Source organism: Phascolarctos cinereus, unplaced genomic scaffold (assembly GCF_003287225.1).
Source record: "Phascolarctos cinereus isolate Bilbo 61053 unplaced genomic scaffold, phaCin_HiC Scaffold_5;HRSCAF=322, whole genome shotgun sequence".
NCBI lineage: Eukaryota > Metazoa > Chordata > Mammalia > Diprotodontia > Phascolarctidae > Phascolarctos > Phascolarctos cinereus.
In genome coordinates, this window is record NW_027555958.1 from 297768788 (window position 1) to 297795649 (window position 26862).

Genomic DNA, 26862 nt, shown 5'->3' on the forward strand with positions numbered 1-26862 from the left:
CATTTCTTTTTTATTTTTTTAAACCAAACTCCAAGCTCTTAATTTCCTTTGATTTTATTAATTTCTCCAACTAAATCTATTCCCCCTTCCTCTGTATCTCTCTTTAATCACCAAGAGCTAAAAGAAAAAGTGAAATAAAAGGACAGAAGGTAATCCCCCACGGTTCCCTCAAACTGACATCCAGGCATCATAGATTTAGAGTTGGGAGGGACCTTAGAGGATCTTCAATTTTACAGGTGAGGAAACTGAGGCCTAGGGAGGTTAAGGGACTTGTTCAGGGTCCCACAGCTACAAAGTGTCTGAGGAGGTCAGGATTTGAACTTGGGTCTTCTTGACACCAGGTCCAGTGCCCTAACCATTATACAACACTACCCTATGCTGCCACACTGTAGCTCCCTTCCCTTTCATCACCAAGTGCATGCAAAGGGTTACCAGCACTCCTTGATTACATTTCTTCACCCTGTAATCTGGCTTCTGACCCCCACCATCAACCAAAACTGTTGCTTCAAGGTTACCAGTGATCTCTTCACTGCTGAATCACAACCTTTTTTCTCAGTCCTCATCCTTCCTGACGCCTCTGCCTCATTTGACACTATTGGTCACATCTTTCCTCCTCCTTTCTCTTTCCTGGGTTTTCCTGATACTGCTCTCTCCTGGTTTTTCTTGCACCACTCCTTCTCAGCCTCCTGTGCTCAATCAGCATCCCCTATGTGTAAGTGTATTCCAATGCTGTCCTAAACCCTTTTCTCTCTTCTCCTTTCCCCTCCCTTCCCCATCCCTCCCTCTCCTCTCGCCTCTGCTTCCTTCCCCTCCCATCCTCCCTCTTCTTTCCCCTCTTCTCCCTTCCCTTCCCTTCTCTTTCCCTCCCTTCCCCTCCTCTTCTTTCCCCTCTGCTCTCCCCTCTTCCCCTCCTCTCCCTTTTCTCCCCCCTGCTCCCTTCCCCTCCCCTCTCCTCTCTTCCCTAGGATCTCCCACATCTATATATAAAGCCCTAACCTCTCTCCCAAGCTTCAGTCCTATGTTACCAACTGCTTCCTGGCTATTCCATAACCATTTCAAGTGCCTTATGTGTAAAATGGAACTCATTATTTCCCCCCCTAAACCCACTCCTCTTCCTAACTTTCCTAGGTCTATTAAAGGTAGCACCATTCTTCCAGATACTCAAATCTGAGACTCTGGAGCTGTCCTTCCCTTATCACTCTCACCTCCAATCAATTGCCAAGTCTTACTGATTCTACTACCCATCTCCATACACATAGTTATCATCCTAAATCAGGGCCTCAGCATCTCTCCCCTGTAGTATTCCAATAGCTTTATTTAAAAAAAAAAAAGGTATCTTGTTTTTTTACATCATCAAAATTTTCCCCAATTTCTCTCCCCACCTAGAGAGCCATCACATATAACACACACACACACATACACACACACACACATTTTTTTTTTAATCTTGGAGGCAATAGGGGTTAAGTGACTTGCCCAGAGTCAGACAGCTAGCTACTAAGTATCAGAGGCAAGATTTGAACTCAGGTCCTCCTGACTCCAAGGTTGGTGTTCTATCTGCTGTACCACCTAGCCAGCCCCAAAAAATATATTTTAAAGAAAGAAGAGGGGGGAAAAATCAACAAAACTGATTAACACATAGAAAAAGTCTGAAAATATGTGCAATGAACCATGCCATTGGGCCTTTCATCCTTTGCAGTAATAACCTCTCTCTAGTTCTCTTCTCTAATTCATGCTCCACATAGCAAATTGATGTTTTTAAGGCCCAGTGATAACCATGCCATTCTCATGCCATTTAGTATATTTCAGGGTCCTGTTTCCTCTCATATAAAATTCAGCTTCCTCTGTTGGCTATCCAAGCCTTTTACCATCTGACTGTGACCTCTGTTTCTAGACGAATTTTACACAGTTGTCCCTTGTATAGTCTCCATTCCACCTCCTGTCTCCATCCTTTTGTACAACCTGTCCCATGTACCCTCGATGCTCTCTTTTACTTGCTCTTTTCTGCCTGTTTGGTGTTCCCAGCTGCCTTCGAGAGCAGCTCAAATGCCCTTTCTTACTTGAGGTCCTTTCTGATCCTTCTGATCCTTCTCCCCACCTCCTTCCAAATTTGTATTTCCTTTGAATATATATTTTATATTTTCTAAACTTCCTCCCTACCCCCTATAGAATGTAAACTCATCAAAGGTAGAAGCTGCTTCAGTTTTTGTATCCTGTACCCCCAGAGTCCTTTGTCTGACACACAGCAAGGGCTATAATATATGACAATCAGTAATAATAATAATAAATGATTACTAAATGGGATTGAAGTATATTGAATTTTCCTTTCTGACTTCCTGAACTCATTGTCTTTCTAGGATGATATATGCATGCACCTGACAAACTATTCTATCAATAAACACAGTTCTAATTTTGTACGAGATGGGAACTCTGGCAGCAAAAGGTAAGCTCAATGTTTCCTTTTCTACCCTATCTCCTTGCCAGAAGCCAGCTGCTCCTTGTGATTCTGTACAGATTCCGCCCAGGCCCAAGGGTGTTCCCAACCTCTGGGTCACACAGGCCCGGGAAATATTTCTTTTTGCCCCCCAGACGTGGAATAGTGTCTTCTGTGCCTATAGGCTGTTAATCATTGAAAGGAGGCCAGATCATAAATCCTAGGAGGCTGGGAAAGGGAGAGATAAACACTGAACTGGTCTGCCAGCAGGATATAAAAAGTATGCCTGTCACAACTGGCTCTTTTCTCTTCCTTCCTTCCTCCATCCCTCCGTTCTTCCTTTCCCTCCCTTCTTTTCTTCCTTCCTTCTTTCTTTTTTCTGTCTTCCTTCTCTTTCTTCCTTCTTTCTTTTTTTCCTTCCATCTTTCTTTTCCTTCATTCCTTACTTCTTTTCTTCCTTCTTTTTTCTTTCTTTCTTTTCCTTCTTTCTGTCTTCCTTTTCTTTCTTTCTTCCTTCTTTCCTTTCTTCCTTCTATCTTTTTGCCTTCTTTCCCCTCTTCCTTTGTAGTCCTTTCTTCCTTTTTTTTCCAAATCAACAAATACTCATTGATTGCTTGGTAACTCAAAGCACCCTACAAGGTGCTTTTTCCTTGGTTTGTGATTTTATGTGGCACAGCTAAGCCAGTGACCCTCCACTGATAGGTCATGGTGCTCTCTTACATAAACCCCATGGCCAACTTACTCCTGAGAGTCTACAAAGAAAAGAGAGATGAGATAATTGCAGGAATGGATCCAAGTCCAGATCCAAATCTTGACAGTCATTTTCTGACTGTGTTCTAGGAAAGGGGAGCAGAGAATTCTAAGCTGACCAGGCAGAGGGCTTAATGCATAGTAATCTAGTTTCTTTTCTTTTCTTTTCTTTTCTTTTCTTTTCTTTTCTTTTCTTTTCTTTTCTTTTCTTTTCTTTTCTTTTCGCTAGGCAGTGGGGTTAAGTGACTTGCCCATGGTCACACAGCTAGTAAGTGTCAAGCCTCTGAGGCTGGATTTGAACTCAGGTCTTCCTGACTCCAAGGCCGGTTCTCTAGCCACTGTGTCACCTAGCTGCCCCTTAGTAATCTAGTTTCAAAGCAGAAGGAGAGTTCCATGAATCTGAATGACTGTCCAGTTGACCTTGATCTAAATAAGGTTCTTGACCTTCTATGTGTCATAGAGATCCCTCTGGCATACTAGTCACCAGCCTACAGAGGCCAGGTCCAGACCCCCTGCTCTAAAGACAACTGAAGTATAAAGTCCCTCCATTAGGTGAAACCAAAAATTTGAAGTAGGCATGGGATGAGGTCCAGGAAGGGCCCAGCCCTCCTCTTTCCAGAGAGGCCTAACACTGTCCCACTCCCTTCTCATACTCCTTACAGCTATCTGACTTTTTTATTTCTCCAGTTTAAATGCTGCGATCCTTGCAGTCCTCCCCCTCTCCACCCCTTTTTTCAAGCACTGGTTTAAGCAGACAAGTATTGAGGCCTATACAATTACCAGTTTGATGCCAGCCTCCCCCCTCCCCCCCAGCTCCAAAAAAAAAAAAAGTTGATTCCAGTCCTGCCTGAGGACCATGAGTTGTATGTAGTGCATTCTGGAGATGTTGCCTCACATCTGATCCACTGAAGAGATGAGAAAAGCAAAGATATGAGTGGACCAGAACCTGTCAACCACCAGTTATTATAAGCTGTGCTTTGCTTTTTGATGGCAAGACTTGGACAAAGATACCAAGATTTCTCAAAATGCATTGTTGGAGATAATACACATTATGTTGGAGTAATTGTTCCAGGTAAGCAGAGATTAGCTGGGCAGCATTTAAATGGCATCACATTCAAGAGGCCAACCTAGGTTGGAGATGGTGCCATGTTTTGCAAAGTTTTTAAAGTTTGGGAGAAACCTTGCTAGGTGTTTTTCCCTTGGCCTGTGGTTTTCTGTGGCATTGTTAAGCCATTATGGGATATAGGGATAGATAGGAGATAAATAAATAAATATATATGTGTGTATATATATATATGTATATATATACACACATACATATAATATACATATGTGTGTATTTGTGTGTTTGTAAACTATAGAATGAGAGTAAACTGTAAAATGGGTATTTACCTCCCAAGGTTATTGTAAGAATCAAGTGAGATAATATTTTTTTAATATTTTTTATTTAGTATTTTATTTTTCCCCAGTTACATGTAAAAACAATTTTTTATAAGCACAGAGAAAAATAAAGTTTATTTCATTTTGTATCAAATAGAATACAAAGTAGAGTTTGCAGAAATTCCAAGGGAATAGGACTGGAAAAAATTCAAATCAGTTTACGCTGTGGAAGAAAAGTCTCCAGTTGGGGAGCAGGGAGCCTCTGCATTGTGAGGTAGGCTTGCAGGTGAAAGCTGGAAATTGAAGGCCCACAGCTGGGGAGCCTAGTGGTGAGTTGAGAATTCCTCCCTGGAGAAATGTTCAGAGAGAGGAATGGCATCAAGCACAAAGATGAGAGTCCACTGGACAGACAGTCATGGTACCAGCCTTTGTTCCTGGAAGTGGGGGGCCAGGAGAAAAGATGGGTGTGAAGAGAATGGGGTAGAACTTATAAATGAGGGTGCTCTGGAGGACATTGTAAAACACAAGGGTGCCAGAAGCATATTCCAGGAACACCCCAACCCTGGGCACTGGGCCTGTCACTCGATGGTTCAGTGATCTGGGACAGGCTTGGAAATAGTAATCCTCTTCCTTCTTGACGCATCGAAGCAGGAACGCAGAGGCACATGAATCCATGTTCCTCCCGCTTTTCCTCCTCAAATGAGGGGTAGAGATCCCCAGTATCCACTGAGGGAGTTGAGTCACATCCACCTCCCAGTATTGTCTACCTGAGCTAAAGGCCTGCTCAGCAAAGACATAATGGCGCGCAGGGTCCTCAGGGTGCCTGGTCTCCACCTGCCAGCCTTCTCCAGCCTCCACACTCCTCTGATCCTCAGAAACAATCACACAGGGACTGGCTGACATGGGGTCCATTGTGATGTCCACTCTGAAACCTCTCAGGATCTCTATCATGCCAGGGATGGGGTATTCTCTCAGCTCTGGGGTGACTGCCTTGGCCCTTTGGGACAACACTGACTGACTCCTTCCCAGCAGCTGCTTGACTTCCTGTAGCAGGTCCACATTGGGTTGGTGGCCTGCTTCCTGGAGAACCAGGCAGAAGTCCTAAAGGGTTTGCATGTGCTGGGATAGTCTGTCCTGGCTCGCCCTTTCCTCTTCCTCCATCCTTTCAAGACATCGGGCTTCTTCCAACATCAGGAATTGGTGAATCATCCAGTGCCAGTCAACAGCAGGTGTCTCCTTCTCATCAAAAAGTTTCTCATTTTCCTCCAGATGTTTCCCCAGGTGACTCCGAATGTGCTGGAGCTTCTCCCTGCAATTGTGAGCAGCCTCTTCTATGGAACAGAGCTTGTGAGCCCCATGCTCTGGGCTTTGGGAACATCTCACACAGAGTGGCGTGTGGTCGTCCTCACTAAAGAGCTTGAGCGCTTGCTTGTGCCTGGCACACTGGCTCTGTCCTTTGGTAGTCTGCAAAAGCTGGGAGCAGAGCTGTCTGCCCAGGTCAGTCAGCTGTGCTAGGCTTCCACTGACTGCTGGGAATTCTCTGACCTGGGACACTTGCCTGCATTCAGGCCAGGAAAAAGCTGTAGTTCCAACTCTCCAGCTCCAATGGTGACTGGCTCAGAGAATTAGTTCCTACAGATGCTACAGATGATTTCCCTTTGCCATTCCAGCAGCATTTCCCTAACAGCAGCCATTTCTCTCTCCAGTTGCTTCTTTTCTGCAGCAGCTGAAATAAAAAGACTTCAGGTCTACTCAAGACAGTGCATTTGAGGGGCAAGATGCTCTGCTTTTATAGGAGGTAGACCCTCCCCTTTAGGGTCTCCCAGAGAAGGTGTCAACTCCTCTAGCCTGGAATCCTGCCCTTCAACCTGTTAACCCTTGCTGGTGGTAGCAGCTCTGAAGCCTTCAGAGTTCACACCTTTGGTTGACTCCTTTGGATGGACAGGTTTCACCAGGGAGAGTGCTCATTTTTATGTCTCTCTTGAGTCTTGTATTTGAAGATCAAATTTTCTGTTGAGCTACGGTCTTTTCCTCAGGAAGGTTTGGAAGTCCCCTATTTCATTGAATATCCACCTCCTCCCCTGAAAGATGATGCTAATTTTCGCTGGGTAGTTGATCCTTGGTAATCCAAGCTCCTTTGCTTTATGGAATATCATATTCCATGCCCTATGATCTTTTAATGTAGAATCTGCAAGGTCCTGGCTAATCCTGACTGTGGTTCCATGATATTTAAATTGTTTCTTTCTGGGTACTCACAGCATTTTCTCTTTGACCTGGTAATGTTAGAATTTGGCTACAATATTCCTTGGTGTTTTCAACTTGGGATCTCTTTCAGGAGGTGGTTGGTGGATTCTTTTGATGACTGTTTTACCCTCTGGTTCTAGGACCCCAGGGCAGTTTTCCTTGATAATTTTCTGAAAGATACTGTCCAGGCTCTTTTTTTTCATCATGGTTTTCAGGTAGACTAATAATTTTTAAATTGTCTCTCCTTGATCTATTTTCCAGGCCAATGTAAAAACAATTTTTAACATTTGTTTTTAAAACTCTGAGTTCCAAATTCTCTCCCTTCCTCCCTCTCCACCCCCTCCCCCACGTTGAGAAGGCAAGAAATTTAATGTAGGTTATACATGTGTAGTCATGCCAAACATATCCATAGTAGTCATGTATGAGATAATATTTGTAAAGTACTTAGGACAGCTCCTGGCATGTGTTCAGTTGTTTCAGTCACTTCTTGGCAAAGATGCCAGAGTGTTTTTGCCATTTTCTTTTCTAGCTCATTTTACAAATGAGGAAACTGAGGCAAACAGGGTTAAGTCACTTGCCTAGGATCACACAGCTAGTAAATATCTGAGGCTGTATTTGAATTTGTGAAGATGAATCCTCGTTACCCCAAGCCCAGTGCTCTATTCACTGTGCCACCTAGCTGCCTATCTATGATTGTTATTATTAGCCTCTCAGTGCCCAAGGCTTATGTCTCAGACTGTAGGTTGGTGTCCCTAAGACCATACGTTACGAAGAAGGTGCTAGTCTGCATTGGTAGAGGGAGTTTCTCTGTACCCATGCATTCCCAGTTCTGGTCCCCATTTGTAGCTGATTATGCCCATTCGTGCTGCAGGTCCAAAGAGTTGAGTATATCACAAGGTCCTTGTTAACTAGCTTCCAGCTCCTCGTGTACATAGCAGCTAATTCTTCAGAAAGGGTCTGGTGCTGATAGCATATCTTGAGGTGAGTTTTGTAGCCTTTTCGAAGAGCCAGAGCAGCTTCTCTCCCCAAGCCGGTGTAGGTGAGATGTCCCTGAATGATGTGGCTGTCCCATGTTAACTGTTCCATGAGTTGGTTCATTTTTGTACCCTGGTCAGGGGCCTTTTCCTGGCTCATTTCTTGCTTCCTTGCTTATTTTCATCAGGTCAAGGGATGCACATAATTCTTTGGGAAGGTGCATGGCTGACTCATCCTGAATGGGAGTACAAGCTGAAAAGCTGGGTGAGGGGAATGGGCCAAGCTGGGTGGAGTAGGTATAAATTACCAGAGACTTCTTTCTGAGGGCATGAGTCTGCCTCACTGGACATATGGTATAATGTAATATAGGAATCGTATAAGAGGAAAGAAGCTGTCAGATGTGGTGCCTTAGAGAAGGCCTTTTAAGCGGCTTTATGACGTGTGAAGTTCTTAAAGAAAAAAAACCAAAGAATTTCTGGCCCTGTAGCCGTACAGCAAATGCTTTTAATTCATAATTGTGCCTTATGGTTCCATTAAGGTTCTGCTCTTCCATTCATCAGCAAATATGTGTGGTTAAATTTAAATTGGAAATAAAAGCTGGGGTGGGAGGGCACTTAACTGGGAGTCAGAGGGCCTGGGTTCAAATGTGATCTCTACAGTTCGTTAGCAGCAAGGCTCAGATCACTTATCCCCTCTGGGCTTCAGTTTCATCCTGTGTAAACTGAGGGGTTTTGAGCTAAATAATCTTTAAGGTCTTTTCCAGCTGATCCCACGATCAGCTCTCTCCTGGGTGTCTGATCTCCCTAGGGCTTCATTGACAGGGAGGGAGGAGCTGAAGCTCCAACAGTAAGCTCACATGATGGCAGAGAGAGTCTGAAGTGGCATGGGACAAAGGTGAGGGTGTAGGGAGGTGGCTGCAGGAGGGCAACATAATATTTTTCCCCATAACCAAAGTCACCTTCCTTCTAAACTCCCTCCTCTTTTTTCTCCTTCCCTTCCTCCTCTTTTTCTGTTCTTGAATACTCTGTTCTTTTTATATATAGTCTTTCTAAATAAGTTTAATTCAATTCAATAAACATTTTTTAAATTTATTTTTTTAGGTTTTTTTGGGGGGAGGAGTAGAATGCAAGTTTATTAAGAGTTAATAGGGTAATATGTCACAAAACAAAACATAATAATTTTGTATTTTAAAAAGCAGGGTGTTCACAATGAGGCAGGGGAATGGTCTCAAGTTCCTCTTCTCCAGGAAGGCCATATTTAGGATTTTAGGAAAGACATCCTGCTCCAAGGTCCAGCCATAATCGTCTTTCTTGCAGTTCCTTTTACTGGATATTCCATCTCCTGTCTCCGTTTTCATTAAGCATTTTTAAAGCACCTATTATGTTAGGCATTGAGGCAGGTGGGTGGTATAGTGAATAGAGCTCCAAGCCTGGAGTCAGGAATTTCTGAGTTCAAATCCAGCCTCACACACTTCCTAGCTGTGGGACCCTGGGCAAGTAACTTAACCTCTGTCTGTCTTAGTTTTCTTAACTATAAAATGGGGATAATAACAGCACCTACCTCACAGAGTTCTGTGAGGCTCAATTTAGATACTATTTGTAAAGTGTTCAGCACAGTGCCTACACTGTATTTGTATAGTTCAAGGACCATTTCTCATTTGTCTTTTTTTTTTATCCCCAGCAGTACCTAGCAAAGTGCTTTGCTCAGTGTAAACATTCAATAAATGTGTCTTAATTAATTTCTAACTCCCTTCTTCTCCCTCCTTTCCCCCTCTTCTCTTATCATTCTTTCCCCCTTCTTTCTATCATTCCACTTTTTTCATCTTTATTCTATATATGCTTTCCCTTTCCTACAGCTTACTTCATTCCTACTTTTGTGTGAGCCATTTTACCTTACCCTTAGGATCATGGGATCATAGGTTTTTAGAGCTGAAAAAAACCTTGGAGGTCATTGAGTCCAACGCCCTCATTTTATTCACAGCTAGGAAGTGTCACAGGCTGACTCAAAGCCCAGTGTGCCACCTCTTTTCACCCTCCCTCCTTTTTTCCTCTTCTTTCCTTCCCCTCCTTTCATGCCTTCTTATATGTGTGTGTGTTTTTCCAATTCAATTTAACAAACATTTACTAAATACCTAGTATGTGCCCAGAACTTTGCTAGGTACTGTAGGGGATACAAGATATTTTAAGACAGTCCCTGCCTGAAAGAGTTTGGACTCATCCTTCCCTTCTTGTTTTTCTCTGTTCTTTCTCTTCTTTCCTCCTTCCTTTTCTTTCCTCTCTCCTTTTCCTTTTTCTCCTTCCTTCTTTGCCCTTGACAGTCATCAGGTTCAGATGCCGATTGCTTCATTTGTTCTAAATTATATTACATCATGTCCAACCCTGTCATATTACAGCTTGAAGAAACAGACAATGAAGTTTAAGTGACTTGTCCAGCGTCACACAGCTAGTCAGTGCCTAAGACATGCTTTGAACTCAGATATTCCTGACTCAGGTCTAATAATCCCTTACTTCTTGGGCCACCCAGCTACCTCCTGGAGAACATTATCAAGTAGGAAGCCAGATTGGAGAGAGTTTAGAATAGAGGAGTTTGACTGAGAAAGAGAGGAAAGATCAGATGGTATTGGACAAAATTTACCCCTTTCCTAATGACTAGAGGTCAGTATTAAAAACGTTATTATGTTCTTCTGTAATATACGGTACAGCTGACTTCTGTCTTTTTTAGTTTTTGTGTCTCCTTGGTCACAGTCTGTAATAGTATAACAATAGCACTTATATAGCCCTTTAAAACTGCCAAAGAACTTGTCCTTATCACATTTGATCTGACAGATTATCAGCTGTCAATTTCACTGCTCTCAGTGGGCCTGCCTGTAGCCACCTTCCCACTCTATTACTAGTTTGCTGCTTCTAATCTTTTGTGAGGAGATTAGAATTGATTTCATTAAGAATTCTTTGTTAAATAAGAATCAGTTAGCTCTGAATGATAGCCTAAGGGCTTCTGGATGAAATTAAGTACCTGCTTTTACTTCTGGGGGCTTTTGGACAATTATTTCTGATGCTTTTAGGTGCTTTTTTTTTTTGCTTGCTTTTAGATTTGGGGTCCTGTGATTTTAATGCCCCTGTGAGGGGACCTGGGAATCCCTTAATAAAGAGTAATAAACCTTTATCTGCCTGGGTAATCCTAAAATTAATCAATATACTATTCCCTGGGCCTTGATTATTACAGTAGTTTTAGCTTACTTTTGTTATCGCCATTAGAACTCTGACTTCTTTTTTTCTAGCCCAGTAGTTTTTTTTAATTAATAAATTTATTTTTAATTTTCAACAATCACTTCCATAAGCTTTTGAGTTTAAATTTTCTCCCCCTCCCTCCCCACCTCACTCCCCGAGATGGCATGTAATCTGATACAGGCTCTACATATACATTCCTATTAAACACATTTTCACATTGGTCAGGTTGTAAAGAAGAATTAGAACCAATAGGAGGAACCACAAGAAAGAAAAAACAAAACAAAAGAAAAAATGTAGCTCAGTAGTTATTTTGAGGAAGAAGGAATAGTAACAGGGGAATGAATATTCTCAGCACATTTGCCTCCTTCCCCTCTAATCCAGTACAATTTTTCTAATTTTATTTTGTGACTTTTCATTCTGAACTCTGACCTGTGATTTCTGGGTCAAGAGCTGCTCAGTCCTGTGATATCTGATCTGTGCCCTGCCCACATCCCTGGTCTTTGCAGTTCATCTTCTACAGCACCTTTCTCAGTATAGCCACTGGACAGTATAATAAAATGGAAAGAACACTGGATTTGAACCCAGATGGCTTTGTCCCTTATTAACTGTATTAACCTGGGGTGAGTTAAATCTTAGGTTCATCATCAATAAAAGGAGGGGATTAGACTAGATCTCTTCGGTGGTCCCTTCCAGCTTTAAATCTAAATTCTGAAGACTCCAATGATTTTTTTTTTGACGGGGGTGGGGTGGGAGGGTGAGGTGGAGTGAGGGGGGGGAAACTGGCTTTCTCCATCTCCCCCAAGCTGCAATTGCAGTGGTACTCATAGCTTTCTGATCTGGGCTAGTTTGCCCCTCTTTAGGCAGCCTGCTGCACCCCCCCAACACACACATTCTGGGGTTCACCATATTGGTGCCAGACTTAGAGTGGACACCTGATTGGCTTTCCCTCTATGGTAGCCCAGAACTCCTGAATTCAAGCAATCCACCAGTTGCAGCTTCCCTGATGTAATAGGGACAATAGGCAAGAACCACCGTGTGCCTGGGCTCAGAAATGTGTCTTCTCCTAGAGTGCTTTTGTTTTCCAGTTTCCAACACCTTTTGATCTCCACACAGCACTGAAAATCTCAGGAGACCAGCAGGTTATCCTCTCTCCCTTTGAAATATTTTAATTTAATTGCTTTTGTAGGAAGCTCTCCACCTTCAATGCCCACATGGACAAACTTGGCTGTGACACTGTGAAGATGTGGCGAGATATTGAAGATATAATCATCAAGACCTTGATTACTGCTCACCCTATAATTAAGCACAACTATCATACCTGCTTCCCCAACCACATCATGAATAGTGCCTGCTTTGAAATTTTGGGCTTTGATATTCTGCTGGACAGAAAACTTAAACCCTGGCTTCTGGAGGTAATCCAATTCAACATTTTAAATAAGTGCCTAGGTAAGAGATGGAGAGGGGCGTATGTGTTCCTTGCCTTCTTTTTATTCAGGCCACCGATCATCCCTGGAGTTTCCCCTGTTTTTCACTTGGGTTGTTCTCCCAAGCTCCCTAATATCTTTCTTTATCCCTCAGTGCTAAGCCCGCTTGGCTAGGAAGTGACCAGCAGAGGGGGATAGACTTCAGGGAGTTACAGAGTTTCTCACGTCCACCCTGACCTGGAAATTCAAACCCAGTTCCTGGCTTGTAAAAAAACTGGAGTCTCAGAGGCAACCCCACCTCTTGGCACAAAGGAGGCTCCTGGGGAAGGGATATCCTTGATTAGGGCTAAAGGTAATAGTGTCCTAGATCAGGCAAAGACAGGAAAAAAAGAGAGAAAGCTGTTTTGTCTCCTTTCCCTTTCTATTTTCATGGCCCATCTCTTCTTTCCCATAGTCCTTTATTTGCTATTCTTTTGAAAATACTCAGTCTTATTGCTTTTTAAAATTTTGTTATTCTTTTGAAAATACTCAATCCTATTGCTTTTTTTAAAATTTGCTATTCTTTTGAAAATAGTCCTATTGCTTTTTTGGGGAAGGGGGGTGATGATAGATCACTGGCATCAGATACAGCAGCTTTCCTCTCAGGTCAGTTCTTTTTAGGGTTGGCTTGAGAAGGGAGACTAGGAGAATGAGAATTGGGATGATTCTCTTCCCTATTCTCTTCCTTTTTGTGTACTTCCTGACCTCCGCACCCACCACCCACCCAATACATACGTACATACATCCCCTACCTAGGTGGCATAGTGGATTCAATGCTGGGCCTGGAATGAGGAAGATCTGAGTTCAGATCTTGCCCCCAGACAATTATTACCAGAATGACCCTGGCCAAGTCACTTAACCACTGTGCCTCAGTTTCCCCATCTGTAAAATAGGGATAATATAGCACTTAACTCCCAGAGTTATTGTGAGGATCAAATGAGATAAAGCACTTCACACAGTGCCTGGTATATAGTAAGCACTACATGAATGCCCACAAGGGATTCTTACTACTAATCCTTCGTCTATATACACGCACCCTCAAAAACGATCTGAAGCAGAGAGAAAGTGAGTTAAATTAGAGGGCATTCCACAACTCCTTTTCATCCACTCAGATGCAGTGAAGCAAAATTAAAACCTCCCCTCCAGGTGAGAAGGTTGTCTCTTCCATGTTCCCCTCTTGCTCAGGGGGAGCTCTTCTCGTACTTCACACTCATGTGCCCCTCTCCCCCCCTTGCCCTTCAGTAGCTTCTGCTGCAAGATCCCAGGATAATCCTTGGTGAAAGGGAGTGTGGTTTAATGGGAAGGAGTTCTAGACTTAGAGTTAGGAGAGGCCTGGGTCTGAATCCCAGTTTTCACAGTTAATAGATTGTATGACCACGGGCAAGTCAGTTAACTTTTCTGAACCTCACTTTCCCCATCTCTAAAATGGTGCTACCTGTCTCTGTGGGGAAAGTACTTTATAAGCCTTAAAGTGCTGTGTAAAAGTGAGTTATTGCCCAGTGTGGTTGCATACACCTGTAATCCCAGCTACTGGGAAAGGTGAAGGCTGCCAAATCTCTTGAGCTTGGGAGTTCTGAGCTGCTGTAACACTGAAGCTGATTGGATGTCTGCGCTAACTATGGCTAGCTCCCAAGAGGAGGTGGGAGGAACTTGTCCACCAGGTTGCCTAAGGACCAGTGAACCTGCCCGGGACAGAAACTGAGAAGGTCAAAGCTCCAGTGCTCATCAATAGTGCAATTGGCCCATGACTAACCCTAGTACTTCCAGCTGAGGTAATATGGTTGTGGTGGCGGGGACCCAGTCTTTAAAAAAAAAAAGTGAGTTATCATTGGTGGATCACTCGGAGGGGACAGAGAGGGTCCCATTAATTTCTACTTTTAGTAATTGTTCCCCTTTCTAGTCTGGTAAACCTAACCCCTAAGCTGCCATCTTGCTCTCTCAGGTTAATCACTCTCCAAGCTTCTCCACTGACTCCCGGTTAGACAAAGAAGTCAAAGACAGTCTGCTGTACGACACCTTGGTCCTGATCAACCTGGGAGCCTGTGACAAGAAGAAAGTCCTAGAGGAAGCGAGGTGCCGGGCAAAATTTCTGCAGGATATCCGTTCCAGGGAGATCAGGTGTGCCCTCAGGACAAGGAAGGGCAATATAACCTCAGTGCTCCTTCCCCTACTCTCCCCTCCTGATCCCTTTTCCTGCTTTCCTAGGCATCTGTTCCGCCCTCTTTCTGTGCCCAAGAGTCCTAGCACTGCCCACTTCTGGACCTCACTCTGGACAGCAGCCACCATTGAAGCTAGACTTTTTCATTCCTGCCCCATTCACTCCCCCTACTTAAGGCTTGGTCCATCATGTTCACATTCCCTCATGGCTTTCCTTTCTGTCCTCTGAAATTACAGGTCTAGTGAACCTGATAAATTGACCCCTATTAGTGCTTATGTCTTATTGTTACTCCTCCCAGGTAACATTTTGATGTGTTGTAATCAGGTCTTCTGGATTTACAGTTCCTTAATCCCATCATAGGAATTTCAGATGGGTGTAGGATGTACTTTGGGGAGAGGGAAGGGCCTTTCAGTGCCCCTCAAATGATTACGTTGGGTAGCCCTGAAATGTCGCATTGCAGACTTGTAACTCCTTGAAAGGGAGACCTTTTTAGAATTTGGGGGTGGGAGGCAAGAAGATGGGGGGCAGCTAGGTAGCACAGTGGATAGGGCACCAGCCCTGCAATCACAAGAACCTGAGTTCAAATCTGGCCTCAGGCACTTGACACTTACTAGCTGTGTGACCCTGGGCAAGTCACTTAACCCTGATTGCCTCAAAAAAAAAAAAAGAATTGGTGGTGGCATAGGGGGACAGGTAGACATCAGAAAACCTAGATTTTGTCTCTGGTCTGGTTGCATATTCAGCAACATCGCTGGATATGCCATTAGGTCTTGACTTTGCTTCTTTGAAAGGAGACTTCTAATAAAGAAAAAAAAATCACAGTTTTAGAGCTTGAAGTGACTTTTAAAGATCTTCTTGTCCAGGGGCAGCTAGGTGGTGCAGTGGATAGAACACCAACCTTGGAGTCAGGAGGACCTGAGTTCAAATCTGGCCTTAGACACTTGACACTTACTGTGTGACCCTGGGCAGGTCACTTAACCCCCTTGCCTAGCAAAAAACAAAAACAGATCTTGCCCAACCCTCTCAATTTGCAGACGAGGGAGGAAACTGAGGGCTGGTGACTTGTTCAAGGTCATACACTGAGCTGGGGGCACCTAAGGCTTTTGAATTTCAGTTCTTTCATTCCCCTTCTTCTGACCTTTACCCTCCCAGGGAGACTCTGAGGAAGCAGAATATTGTGTCCATAAAAGCATGCCAGGCTCCTTGGAGAGAGTTCCTTGAATTCAGGAAAGCACAAACCCTTCCTTGGAGTGCATCTTCCTCTTTGGAAGGGGGGTAATTCCTCATCTCCTCAGAACTAAACCAAGGAAGGTTTGAAACACCTTAAGCTCTTTCTGTCTTACTGCATCTGAGAGAATGTCTCCACTGGCAATAAGGGAGCGTAAGTGAGGACTGGCTTAGGGGTGGGGAAACTGGATGAGGCAACTTCCTGTAGTCCTCCTAGCACCCCAACCCCCTGAGTCTCATTCTAAGAAAAATTGTTGCAACCTCACATCTCTGCTTCTTGCAGGGTTGAGGAATTAAAGAATTACCAGGCTGCATGGCTGGAGAAAATAGAACGTTATGAGAAGGAAAAAAGTGGCGGCTTCCGGAGGATTTATCCTGAGTGTGGGTCTGAAAAGTATCAGAAATATTTTCATCACAGCAATTCACTCTTTCAAAACACAGTGACCTCCAGAGCCCGGGAAGTGCACGCCCGGTATGGAAAGGAAAGCCAGGGTCATCTAAGGGGGGGCGGGGGCAAGGCAGTGGGGTTTGGCTCTAGGACTGCCACCAGTGTGTGTGGTGACCATACTCTATTCCTTGGCCTTAGGAGGCCTGGCCTGGCCGTAGTTGCTAGAAGAATACTTATCACCTTATCCCATAGGCCTCCCAGAAAGATTGAAAAGTATGAAGTCTCAAATTGTCAGATAGGTGGATTCTTGTTTGTGGACACTCATTTAACCCCGATGGATAACATTGCAGACTTAGTTCTGGATCAATGTATTCTCTTACAAACAGACAGGAGTGTCTGCTGCTGGACATCTTTGTCTCTGGGTTCCTCGTAATTGTCTTCTCCAGAATCAAGGGACCAGAAAGGTATGGGATGTGAAGCAGCTTGGAAAAAGAGGCCCGGTCTCTCTAGTTTGCATTCCTCAGTAACCATACTGGGGTATGAGTTTGGCAGAAGGGAATGGTTTCCTATTTCTTGTTTTCCCCTAGAGATATTATTCCTAGAATTAGAAATTATGTGTGTATATGTCTGTATGTGTATGTGATCTGAAGTTGGGGATGAGGGGGTTGAGGGAGAATGAATAACTCCTGTTTCCTGCTATTAGATTCCTAGGTTTCAATACTGATTACCTTAGAACCAGCTGTTGAGGATGGGGCTGCTTTGGGAAGAGAGGGGTGAAAACTTGTAGAAAACTAGGTTCCCCTTTCCCCCTTCCAGGTTAAAACCCATCTTGAGTTGGAGGGCCCCTGGGCCAAGGCCCTCTCCACCCCCTACTAGTTGTCACCCACCAAGCCCAGTTGTCGTTATCTATCCTCCTCCAAGAGTAAGGAAGCTCAAGCAAACAAGGGTTTCTTTAGTCCTCTCCTTTAGTACTCAATACTTCTAGCATCCTCATTCACCTTCTGGTGAATCGTTCACCAGTCTTTCTACCTGTACCCTCGGTTTCATTATCTCCTATTCACTCCAGTAGTTTTTCTCACCTCCCTTTCCCATCCCCTTTTTGGTTTTTGGGTTCAGATCTGTGATTTTACTGATGTAAGGAGTCCCTGGTGGGGAATTTCTTTTAAGGAAGATCAGCAACTGTTCTGAAATGTATAGTGTTAGAGAGTTAGTTGTGTGGGGCACTAAGAGGTTGAGAGGTTTGCCCACATGTCCTTCAATCTTCTCCTCTTCATTGGCTCCTTCCCGTGTGTACTTATCGATATCCTCATCTCCTAAATTCTAAATTAAAAAAAAAAGCCTCTACTTAATTCATCTACTCTATTCTAGCCAGCTACTGTCCTATAGCTTTGCAAATGTTTCCCCTTCCTCAGTCCTTTCCACTCTGTACCCCACCCTAACTTCACCCTTTTGAAACTGCTCTCTTGATCTGATATCCAGTGATCACCAAATCCAGTGGACTTTTTTTCAGGCCCCTTCCTCTCAGACTTCTTTGTAGCTTTTAACCCTGCTGATTACATTTTCCTTCCACATATCCATTCTCTGTCAACCTGAAAGATGCCAAACTCTTCCATTTTCTTAGTTTTCTAACCATGCCTTATTTTTCTTCCTTATGTCTTTGTAATGTTATTACTCAAGGGTCTATTCTTTGTCCACTCGTCTTTTTTTTTCTTTTTCTCTTCTCTTCCCCTTCTCTTCCTTTCCCTCTCCTTTCTTCTCCTCTCCTCTCCTTTCCTTTCTCTTCCTCTTCTCTTCTTTAGTAATTGCATTCATTTCCATGGATTCAACTCCCACTTAAATGCAGATGCCTCCCAAATTGATATCGCCTGCCCTCAGGTCTTTTCTGAACTCCAACTCACTTCTCTGGCTTCTTTTAGATTCAGCGCTAAACCTTGCTTCTAGAGGAGGCCTTTCCTGATCTCTCTTCCGTTTCCTTCTGATATTACCTTTCATTTATGCTGTGTATATGTGTCTCATGTGTACATAGTGATTTGCACCCCCCCCAGCCCCCCCCCCCCCTTACAATAGAGGCTCCTTGAGGGCAGGGATTGTATTTATCGCTGCCTTTCTTTGCATCCCCATGCTTAGCATATGGTAAGCCTTTAATAAATGTCTGTTGACTGACCCAACAAACTCAAATCTTGAGCTACTCAGGATATTCTTACTTGGATCTGAGAAGCATGAGACATTTCTCTAGGACATTTCTACTTGAATGGTTTCCCAGCACCTTAAATTAAAAATGACCATAACTGAGCTCATTATTTTTCTTCCTCAATCTTATGCTATTTCTATATTCTATTTCAGGGGTGAGGAACCTGCAGCCTCAAGGCCACATGTGGCCTTCTAGGCCCTCAAGTGTGGCCCTTTGACCAAATCCAAACTTTGCAGAACATTTGTGAGCAAAGGGCTGCGCTTGAGGACCTAGAAGGCCACATGTGGCCTCAAGGCCACAGTTCCCCACCCCTGTTCTATTTACTATTGTCTATCAGTTTAGGGATTTTTTTCTCCCTCCTTTATGTTTCCTGTCCAGTAAGTTACTGAGTCTGGTGGAATGTAACTCTACAAGGGTTCATCCCTTCCCTACTGTCTTTTATCATTCTTCATACCCTTGTCCCAAGTAGGCCTGTTACAATAAACCTCCCAATAGAACTTCCCCTATTCATTTCAACAAATGTTCATTAAACAAACACTTTTGGATACCAGAACAAAAACAAAAGTACCTGCCCTCAAGCAGGTTCCACTCTATAAGAGGGATTATACAAACAAGTACCAAATATCTTGGAAGTAATGTGAAGTACCTTTGAGAGGGCCAGAACTTGACAAGTGGGAAGGTCAGAGAAGGTCTTCTCTAGGAGGTGATTTGAAGGAAGCCAGTGATTCCCTGAGGCAGAGGTAAGAAGGGAAGATGTTCCAGGGGGAATGACCTGCTGGAAGACATGGCCAGTTTGACTGCCACAGACTTATGTGAAGGGGAGTAAAACCTAATGAGACTGGAAAGGTAGGTGAAAGCCAGATCATGGAGGGCTTTACATCCCCCAAATTCTCATTTTGTACTTTATCCTTAGAGGTACTTTGGAGTAGAGGATGGAGAGATGGAGATGTGGCATGGTCAGATTTTTATTTTAGGACTATCAGCTTGGCAGCTGTGTGGAGGAAATACTGGTGAGAGGAGAGACTGGAAGTAGAGAGACCATTGCAGTGGTCCAAAACTCTCCTAATTTTTGCCCACCCCCCAAATTGTTAATGTTCTCTTCCTTTTGAAATTTTTTATTGTTTTGTATTACTTTTGCAGCTAGGTGTCGTAGTAGACACGAGTGCTGGACTTGAAGTTAGGAAGACCTGGGTTCAAATCCAGCCTTGGCCATTTAGAGCTGTGTAATCTTGGACAAGTCACTTCATTCCTCTTGGCCTCATTTTCCTCACCTGTAAAATAGGGATAACAGTAACACCTATCTCACAGGGTGGTTGTGAAAATTAAGTGAGATAACAGGCAGAAAGATCTTTAGAAAACTTAGAACTCTATATGAATGATAGCTCTTATTATTGAGGCAACCCTGGCATAGTGGGTAGAGAGCAGGCCAAGGAGCCAAGAAGACCCGGGTTCAAAAGCATCCCTTGATTCACACTGGCTGTGTCACCCTGGGCAAGTCACGTAACCTCTTGATTTTATAGGCAACTTTTAAGATTATAAATTCGAAAGAAGGCATCTGTCTGCCTTGGTAGAGGGAACTTTCATCACCTAAGAATTTCCTAAGTCAAATCAGCACACTTTTATTAAGCCCCAGCTCTGGGCCAGGCACTATGGTAAGAGATGTTGATATGAAGAAAGGCACCAAAGTAGTCCAGGCTCTTTGGGAGCTCAGAAGACTAACGGGGGAGATGACATTATAAACAAGCTATAGACAGGAGAAGCTGGAGTTAATCCAGGAGGGAAGGCACTAATATTATCTCAGGTCCTTTTCTGATCTCTGCTTTGTATTTACATGACTATGCACCTGTTATACACCCCTTTCACCCTCTTGCAATACACTATGACAAGGGCTTAAGTTAGGGCAGAGGCTGTGTGGGCAGGAAAACAAGCGCAGAAGCTTAAGGTGCTATGGTGGAAGACATCACCCCTTTTAGTTACTGTTTGGATATAGGGAATGAGAGAAAGGTAAGAGTTTGTGTGCCGAGCACTATTTAAGCACTGGGGATACAAAGAAAGGCAAAAGACAGCCCAATCTGATGAGACAACAAGGAAACAAATATGTAAAAATAAACCATGTACCGGAAATAATTAACAAAGGAAAGGCACTGGAATTAAGGGTGATCAGGAAGAGATTCCTGTGGAAGGTAAGATTTTAGCTGTGACTTGAAGGTAGCCAGTGAGTCAAGTATGATTTAAAGATTGAGAACCTGGTTGGGGGGGGGGAAGGACAGCTAGGTGGTGAAGTGGATAGAGCTCCTGCCTTGGAGTCAGGAGGGCGTGAGTTCAAATCTGGCCTCAGACACTTGACATTTACTAGCTGTGTGACCCTGGGCAAGTCACTTAACTATGGTTGCCTCACCCAAAATAAAGGAAAAAAAATATTTGAGAACCTGGGTGACTGGGAAGGATGATGGTGCCCTCAACAAACACTAAGAGAAGTGATTCCTCGGCAATCCAATCTTTATATTGTTTCCAGATTGCTCTTTATGTATACATCTGGTCATATCACCCCTCCACTCGGAACACCTCTTGTCAAGTACTATGTCATCAAGTAAGATAAGAATCCTTTGCCTGGTATCCAAGGCCATCTTTGATCTTATATGGTGCCACCCTGCCTTTCCAGACTCATTTTATGTTACTACACACACTCCCATCCACTCTACATTCCAGACAAGCTAGACTACTTTCTGTCTCTTGAGCATGTCCTATACTTCCTTTTTTTAAAAAAAAATTGTTCCCTACGCCTGTACTGTACTCCCTTTTCCTCTTAGCCTTTTACCCTTTAAAGTCCAACTCAAGTATCATCATCCCTCCCCACCCTCCATGATAATACCTGTTTAATTATTGGTCCCTGCACCATGGTCATTCCTCCCACTTTCTCCCTTTCGCCCAGCATTTCAACCCATCTAGTCAGGAATAACCTTCCCTTGGACCTCAAATAACATTGTCCTTTGTACGTCTTTCGTGAACTAGGACGAGGTCACTGGGAATTTGTCCCAGGCAGACACCATGGTGGTTATGGGGTGCTTCTTTCCTATGTTTGTCCAGATTCTATCTTCTGTTTGTCTAGTGCCCCTAAAGCAGTATCTGGAAAGACAGAAGGGGTCAAGGACTAGCAGAGGTTGGGGAAGAAGGAGGGGTGAGAATGGGTCGTACCCTGTCTGAGTATGACTGCTTGTACGATTGGATTGTCTGTCCTGGGGCCTCCCTGGACCACTGCCTCCCATCCTGCCCTTCACTCCCATGACTTAATTTAGTCCAAGTGTCAGAACGCCTAGTTATGGCTCTGGTACTTGGCATAAATTATTGTTTATTATTTTCTATATTGATATCTTATCCTTTTTAGTATCCTTTTATTTATTTATCCTTATTAGTATCTTATCCTTCCCTAGACTGCCAGCTTTATGAGGTCAGGCCCCCTTGTCTTATCTAAACTTTGTATTTTCCCCAGCAACTAGCACAGTGCTGTGTTAGTGTTGTAACACATTTGTTGAATTGAATTGAATTGACCAGGCAGCAGATCCAGGAATTAAGGCTGAAGCAGGAGAAGAAAGTATTATGTCTTAAGGAAAAGAAGAATGAACTTCAGGGTGAATCAGCAGGCGATGGGACCAGGGTCTCTGTCCCAAAGGAGACAAAACAAAGAGCATCCGTGTACAGTGCCAGACAAGTAAATGCCAATGGTCGGGAAAAGCAGAAATATCCAGTACACCTCCCTGCCCTGCCTTTGGGGGTGGAGGGGCTGATCAAGAAGACCACAAGCCAGTGCCCAAGCACAATGAAAGTGTTGGGCTGAGAAGAGGGCTGGGAACCGCAATGGGAGTGGAGGGGTGGATGGAGAGACACAGGATTCCCCCTTGTCCTTTTCAGACCTCTGCCTGGCTAAACAGTAAAGAGTGCTGCACAGGTCCTGTCTTGTACATTTTCCTTTCTGCCTTCAATAAGGTGTCTAGAAAGGCCACAGGACTGTGCTGCCACCCACCCCTCCAAAACAAAACAAAAAAAAGTCATGGGGTTGTGGGAGGAGGTGGTTCCAAGATGCATTTACTCCACACTCCTAGTTCCCCCTCTAGGAGAGGGTGATTTCTCTCTATTAGAACCAGCAAATTATCCTGTTGCCAGACAACTGGGCAAAACTTCTGGGATGTGGAAATTTCAAGGGACTCTGGTGATTTCCTAAAGGACATAATTTAGGGATGACCGTCTGCTGCTGTTTCTTTTGGCCCCCATCTGGAAAAAGCATGGCATTCCCCCCCCCCCCGGCCCCCCTAGTCTTACCTTGTCTCTCCTAAGTCTTGAGCTTCCTTTCCAAATCCCACTTTATCATCCCCCTTTTACATTACATCACCCCCTTTGTACATGAGTGCAAAGACCCAGCTCATTTTTCATTTTGCCTACCATCTCAAAACCCTAGGGATGGTAAGAAACGAAAGAGGCTTTTATAATGGGCCCTTCTCCCCAGCACCCCATGACCTCACCACCCTCCTATGCAAATGACTCTAACAGGGATAAGAGGTGGATTCAACAAGTACCATGCATATATTTGGTTTGCTCCTTCCCAGCTCTCCAATTCCTCCATGTTGCTGCCCTGTTCATCCACCTTGGTCTCAAAGTCAAAGCTGAAGCCAAAGGAAAATGAAAATGAGTCTCTGCAATGCACAGAACCCTTCAACTCCTATGAGGAGACTCCCAAGCTGGAGGCCAATGCCACCTTTCCAGAGAAAGCTGGTGTGTGTCACTATAGCTCTGTGCCAGACCTCAGGAAGACACTCTTCACTAGCACAGAAAAGCAGGAGCCCTGGAAACCCATCTCTGCAAATGCTGAAGGGTCCAAGTCATTCTCTGATGTGAGCATGCTCTTGAGTGGTTCTGGGATGGAAGCCAATGGCGCTATGTAGTAGAAAGGTGCTGGGGGTAGCTAGGTGGAACAGTGGAGAGAATACTGGAGTCAGGATGACTTCAGGTGTAGCCTCAGGTATTTTACTGTCTCAGTGACTTTGGATAAGTCACTTAACTTCTGTCTCAGTGTCTTCATCTGTAAATGGAGATAATAGTACTTACCTCCTAAAGTTGTTGTAAGGATAAAATGAGATTAAAAATGCTTTGCAAACCTGAAAGCTCTGTGTAATAATAATTATTGTTAATATTTGGAGTCACAGGACCTAGCTTCAAATCCTGGTTCTGCCACTATCTCTATGCAGATCCTTAACCAGGATAGCACCACTAGGGTTTTGTCCAGGGTGGGATAGTTAGAGGATGCCTATGGCACCATCCCAGGGAAAACTTCTTCCCCATAGTGTCCGCACCCCAAGTATACCTCTCCCTTCACCTTTTCTGTTATTTGTTCTAGGTACAAAAATGACTACTTATACCTCTACCTTGGGTGAGCCTGGGCAAGTGATTTAATCTCTCTTGGACTCAGGAGGAGGTTAAGACTAGATGACCCCAAGAATCCCTTCCAGTTCTAAATATATGAGCCCAGATCCTAATGCTGAAGCTGCCAGAGCCCGAGACCGAGCCAAGGGAAGAGACTACTGGACCAGTGGTCAAGTGCCCTGGACTCCGGTTTTTATTCCATCTTTCTTACTGTGTGATATTGTGACATTCACGTAACTGCTTCAGGTCTTAGTTTCAAAGCATCCTAAATCTAGGATCTGTTTATAGGATATAAATATCTAGACCTGGAAGAGACCTCAGAATCTATCTGGTTCAGCTTCATTTTACAGTTGAGGAAACTGAGGCCCAGGGAGGCTGATAGATAATAAGCATCAGAAGTGGGATTTGAATCCAGGTCCTCCATGCCAATGCTTGCTCTTTTGCAAAATGTTCCCTCCCTAGTTTTAAAACTCAGGTAGTGGAATGGCATAGTAGATGAGATACCTAGTCAAACAAATAGGTGGTGTAATAGATGGAATGCTGGATTTGGTGTCAGGGAGACCCGAGTTTGAATTCTGCCTCAGATGCTGGCTAGCTTTATTGCCCTGAGCAAGTTACTATAATCTCTCTCAGCCTCCATTTTCTCACCTGTAAAATGGGGATAGTAGCACCATTGACCCTACTTGTGAAGCTTGTGAGGATTAAAGGAGATAGTATTTGTAAAGTGCTTTGAAAACCTATGCTTATATGTGGTGGGTGGGTAGGATCAGAGTCATAGGCTTGGCCATGACTTACCCACCTCCTTGTCCTTGTTGAGGCAGCTAGGTGTTTGGCAGTGGGTAGATCACTAGACTTGGGGGTCTGGAAGACCTGAGTTCAAAACCTGCCTTACTTTGTGGGTAATGTGTGATCAAAACCACACTTACTTGCTGCATGATCTTGGGTAAGTCACTTTAAGCTCGCTCTGTCTCAGTTTTCCCATTTTTAAGCATCTACCTCACAAGGTTGTTATGAGGTTCAACTGAGATAAATGCTAGCTGTTATCTCTATCATTATAAGTACTGTTCTTAGGTAGGATCCTACCCAGGCAGATGAAGCCAATTATTTACAGACTTTCAGAAAAAAAAAACCCTCCAGAGAAAGAGTCACTGTAATCATAGTCGGTCTGTTCTAATGTCCCCCCACTTATAGTCAAGAAAATTCTTCTAAGTCCTTCCCATCACCCATTAAACCAACTTCTCATCTTTCTTTTCGTCCCAAGGACCTGTAGGGAGAGGCTGTTTTGGCTTTTCCCAACTGAGGTTTGCCCTCCTTTTCTTTTAGCTTCTTGCTTTGGTGGAAACCTCCTCTACGGCCAGTGACTATCCCCTACGGTCCTCAGAGCCATTGCCAACTCTGAGCACATCCCCCAGACCTATGTCAACTCATTGCATCCACTTGGAGGTAGACAATCCCACCCAAGTCTTCTACAAGTCACAGAAGTTTGCCCAGAACTCCTGCCAAGAGAAAGCGTCGTCTTCCACCAAGCCCCAAGGCCCATGGTGTGGCCAGCCACAAAACGGGAGCCTCAGCAGCTCCAAGGACAAGAAGCAGTTCCTAATGACCGAGCTGATTAACAGCATCCCCCTGGGGGCACAATTCTCTTTCCCAACCAGCTTCAACCCAAAGCTGTTGCTGAACAAACAAAAAAGTGAGTTAGCCTGTCTATAGAGCCTTATCACACCTCCCTGGAGGAAAGGGCAGGGTGGGTCAGGTTCACTCAGTTCTGAAGGAGCTAACAGTTTCCCTGGGTGGGGACACCAAGTAGATAAGAATGGAAGCTCAAAGCTGACCTCCCCAACCAGCTGAACATGCTCTGGGTAAAGGCTGCGAATGGGCCTCAGGTGTGAAAGTGAGGGCATGGCCTGAGGCTTCCTGAAAGTAGCATCAATGGTGGTTTCAGATCATGAAATCTCTGATACTTTTTGGACTTTGGGCTGTTTGAGATCATGATTTTCTAGAGGCAAGGGATCCCCCCTGCCTGATGAATAGCTAAGCAAGAGGAGTTGGAGGACCTGAGTCTGCAGCCCTGATCAACCGTTTACCAACTTTGTGACCTTCTGTGGTCTTGAACTTTTTTCTTTGTAAAGTGAGAAGGTTGGTCTAGAAGGATTCCCCACCTTTTTTATGTTATAGACCCCTTTGACAGTCTGGTAAAGCCTATGGACCCCTTCTCAGAAGAATGTTTTTTAAATGCATAAAATAAAATCCATAGGATTATAGTGGAAACCAATTACATTGAACACAATTGTAAAATGTGTGTGTGTGTGTGTGTGTGTGTGTACACATTTTAATGCTAAAGACCTAATTTAAGAACCCTTGGATTAGAGGCCTCAGCACTGGATCCTATTCTTCTGTGGGCTTGTGTTGGACAGTACCTGCTCCATCCACAGTTTGAGGATGATGCTGATTTTTGTCTTTCCAGAATCTGCCTCCCAGCACTGTGGCTGTGGGAGCCAAAACTGCACAGAAAAGAGGTCTCTGAAGGGCGCCACCTTACAACTGCTCTTCCAAAGGCCTCAGAGCCAACAGATGCCTAAGAAGGACCTGCTGGTGATTGCGACACAAGCCCGGCTTGATCCAAGGCCTCCCAAAACCAGCAAGATTATAGGGAGGGATCGCAGTGGTGGGCAAGACCAGACACCATCCAGAGGCTCCCCATCCTCCAAGGAAACTACCTAGAAGACTAGGTAGGCAGGACTGACTTGGGTCACAATTTTTCTGTAGGAAGTTCATTCCTTGCACCACTGATAACCCACCCAGTGATACCCACTACCTCACTTTCATTCATATCCTAAGTCAGGGATGCCAGAAATTCACTTCACAAAGACCAAATTCTATCTGCAGTTGAGGAGATGATTTTGATGCTTTTTCCTTGAGGTACCATGGACAGGGGCAGAGATGGGTGGCCAAAACCTGGCCCTCTAAGTCAGTAGGCTTGCAGATGGGCATAACATCTTCACTTGTAGGC

At 44.2% G+C, this 26862-nt stretch overlaps 2 protein-coding genes across 3 annotated transcripts in view; one reads left to right on the forward strand and one right to left on the reverse strand.

The window, feature by feature from the left end:
- Nucleotides 1-26862, forward strand: part of TTLL6 (tubulin tyrosine ligase like 6) — a 47771-nt gene that overhangs the window by 6163 nt on the left and 14746 nt on the right. The window contains exons 6-14 of one of the 2 annotated variants that reach the window (XM_020997616.2): nt 2358-2443; nt 12197-12422; nt 14416-14591; nt 16142-16330; nt 16633-16710; nt 21990-22146; nt 23039-23323; nt 25176-25542; nt 26317-26581. In XM_020997616.2, the coding sequence (XP_020853275.2) occupies nt 2358-2443; nt 12197-12422; nt 14416-14591; nt 16142-16330; nt 16633-16710; nt 21990-22146; nt 23039-23323; nt 25176-25542; nt 26317-26573 (1821 nt within the window). In that variant the 3' untranslated portion in view covers nt 26574-26581. The remainder of the gene's footprint in view (nt 1-2357; nt 2444-12196; nt 12423-14415; nt 14592-16141; nt 16331-16632; nt 16711-21989; nt 22147-23038; nt 23324-25175; nt 25543-26316; nt 26582-26862) is intronic. The other variant, XM_078155997.1, reaches the window with a different exon arrangement.
- LOC144457976 (E3 ubiquitin-protein ligase TRIM21-like) lies at nt 4943-7668 on the reverse strand. Its single transcript, XM_078156811.1, has 3 exons — nt 7622-7668; nt 5708-6122; nt 4943-5644 (listed from the first exon to the last, which is right to left on the reverse strand). The coding sequence occupies exons 1-3, from the start codon at nt 7666-7668 to the stop codon at nt 4943-4945; spliced, it is 1164 nt and encodes a 387-aa protein (XP_078012937.1).

Coding starts and splice junctions, on each gene's coding strand:
- LOC144457976 (XM_078156811.1), bottom strand. CDS start 7,668: ATGGGCATAATCAGCTACAAATGGGGACCAGAACTGGGAATGCATGG. Junction 6,123..7,621: donor CCAGAACTGGGAATGCATGG/GTACAGAGAAAC, acceptor GCCTGAATGCAG/GCAAGTGTCCCAGGTCAGAG. Junction 5,645..5,707: donor GGATGGAGGAAGAGGAAAGG/GCGAGCCAGGAC, acceptor CTGGTTCTCCAG/GAAGCAGGCCACCAACCCAA.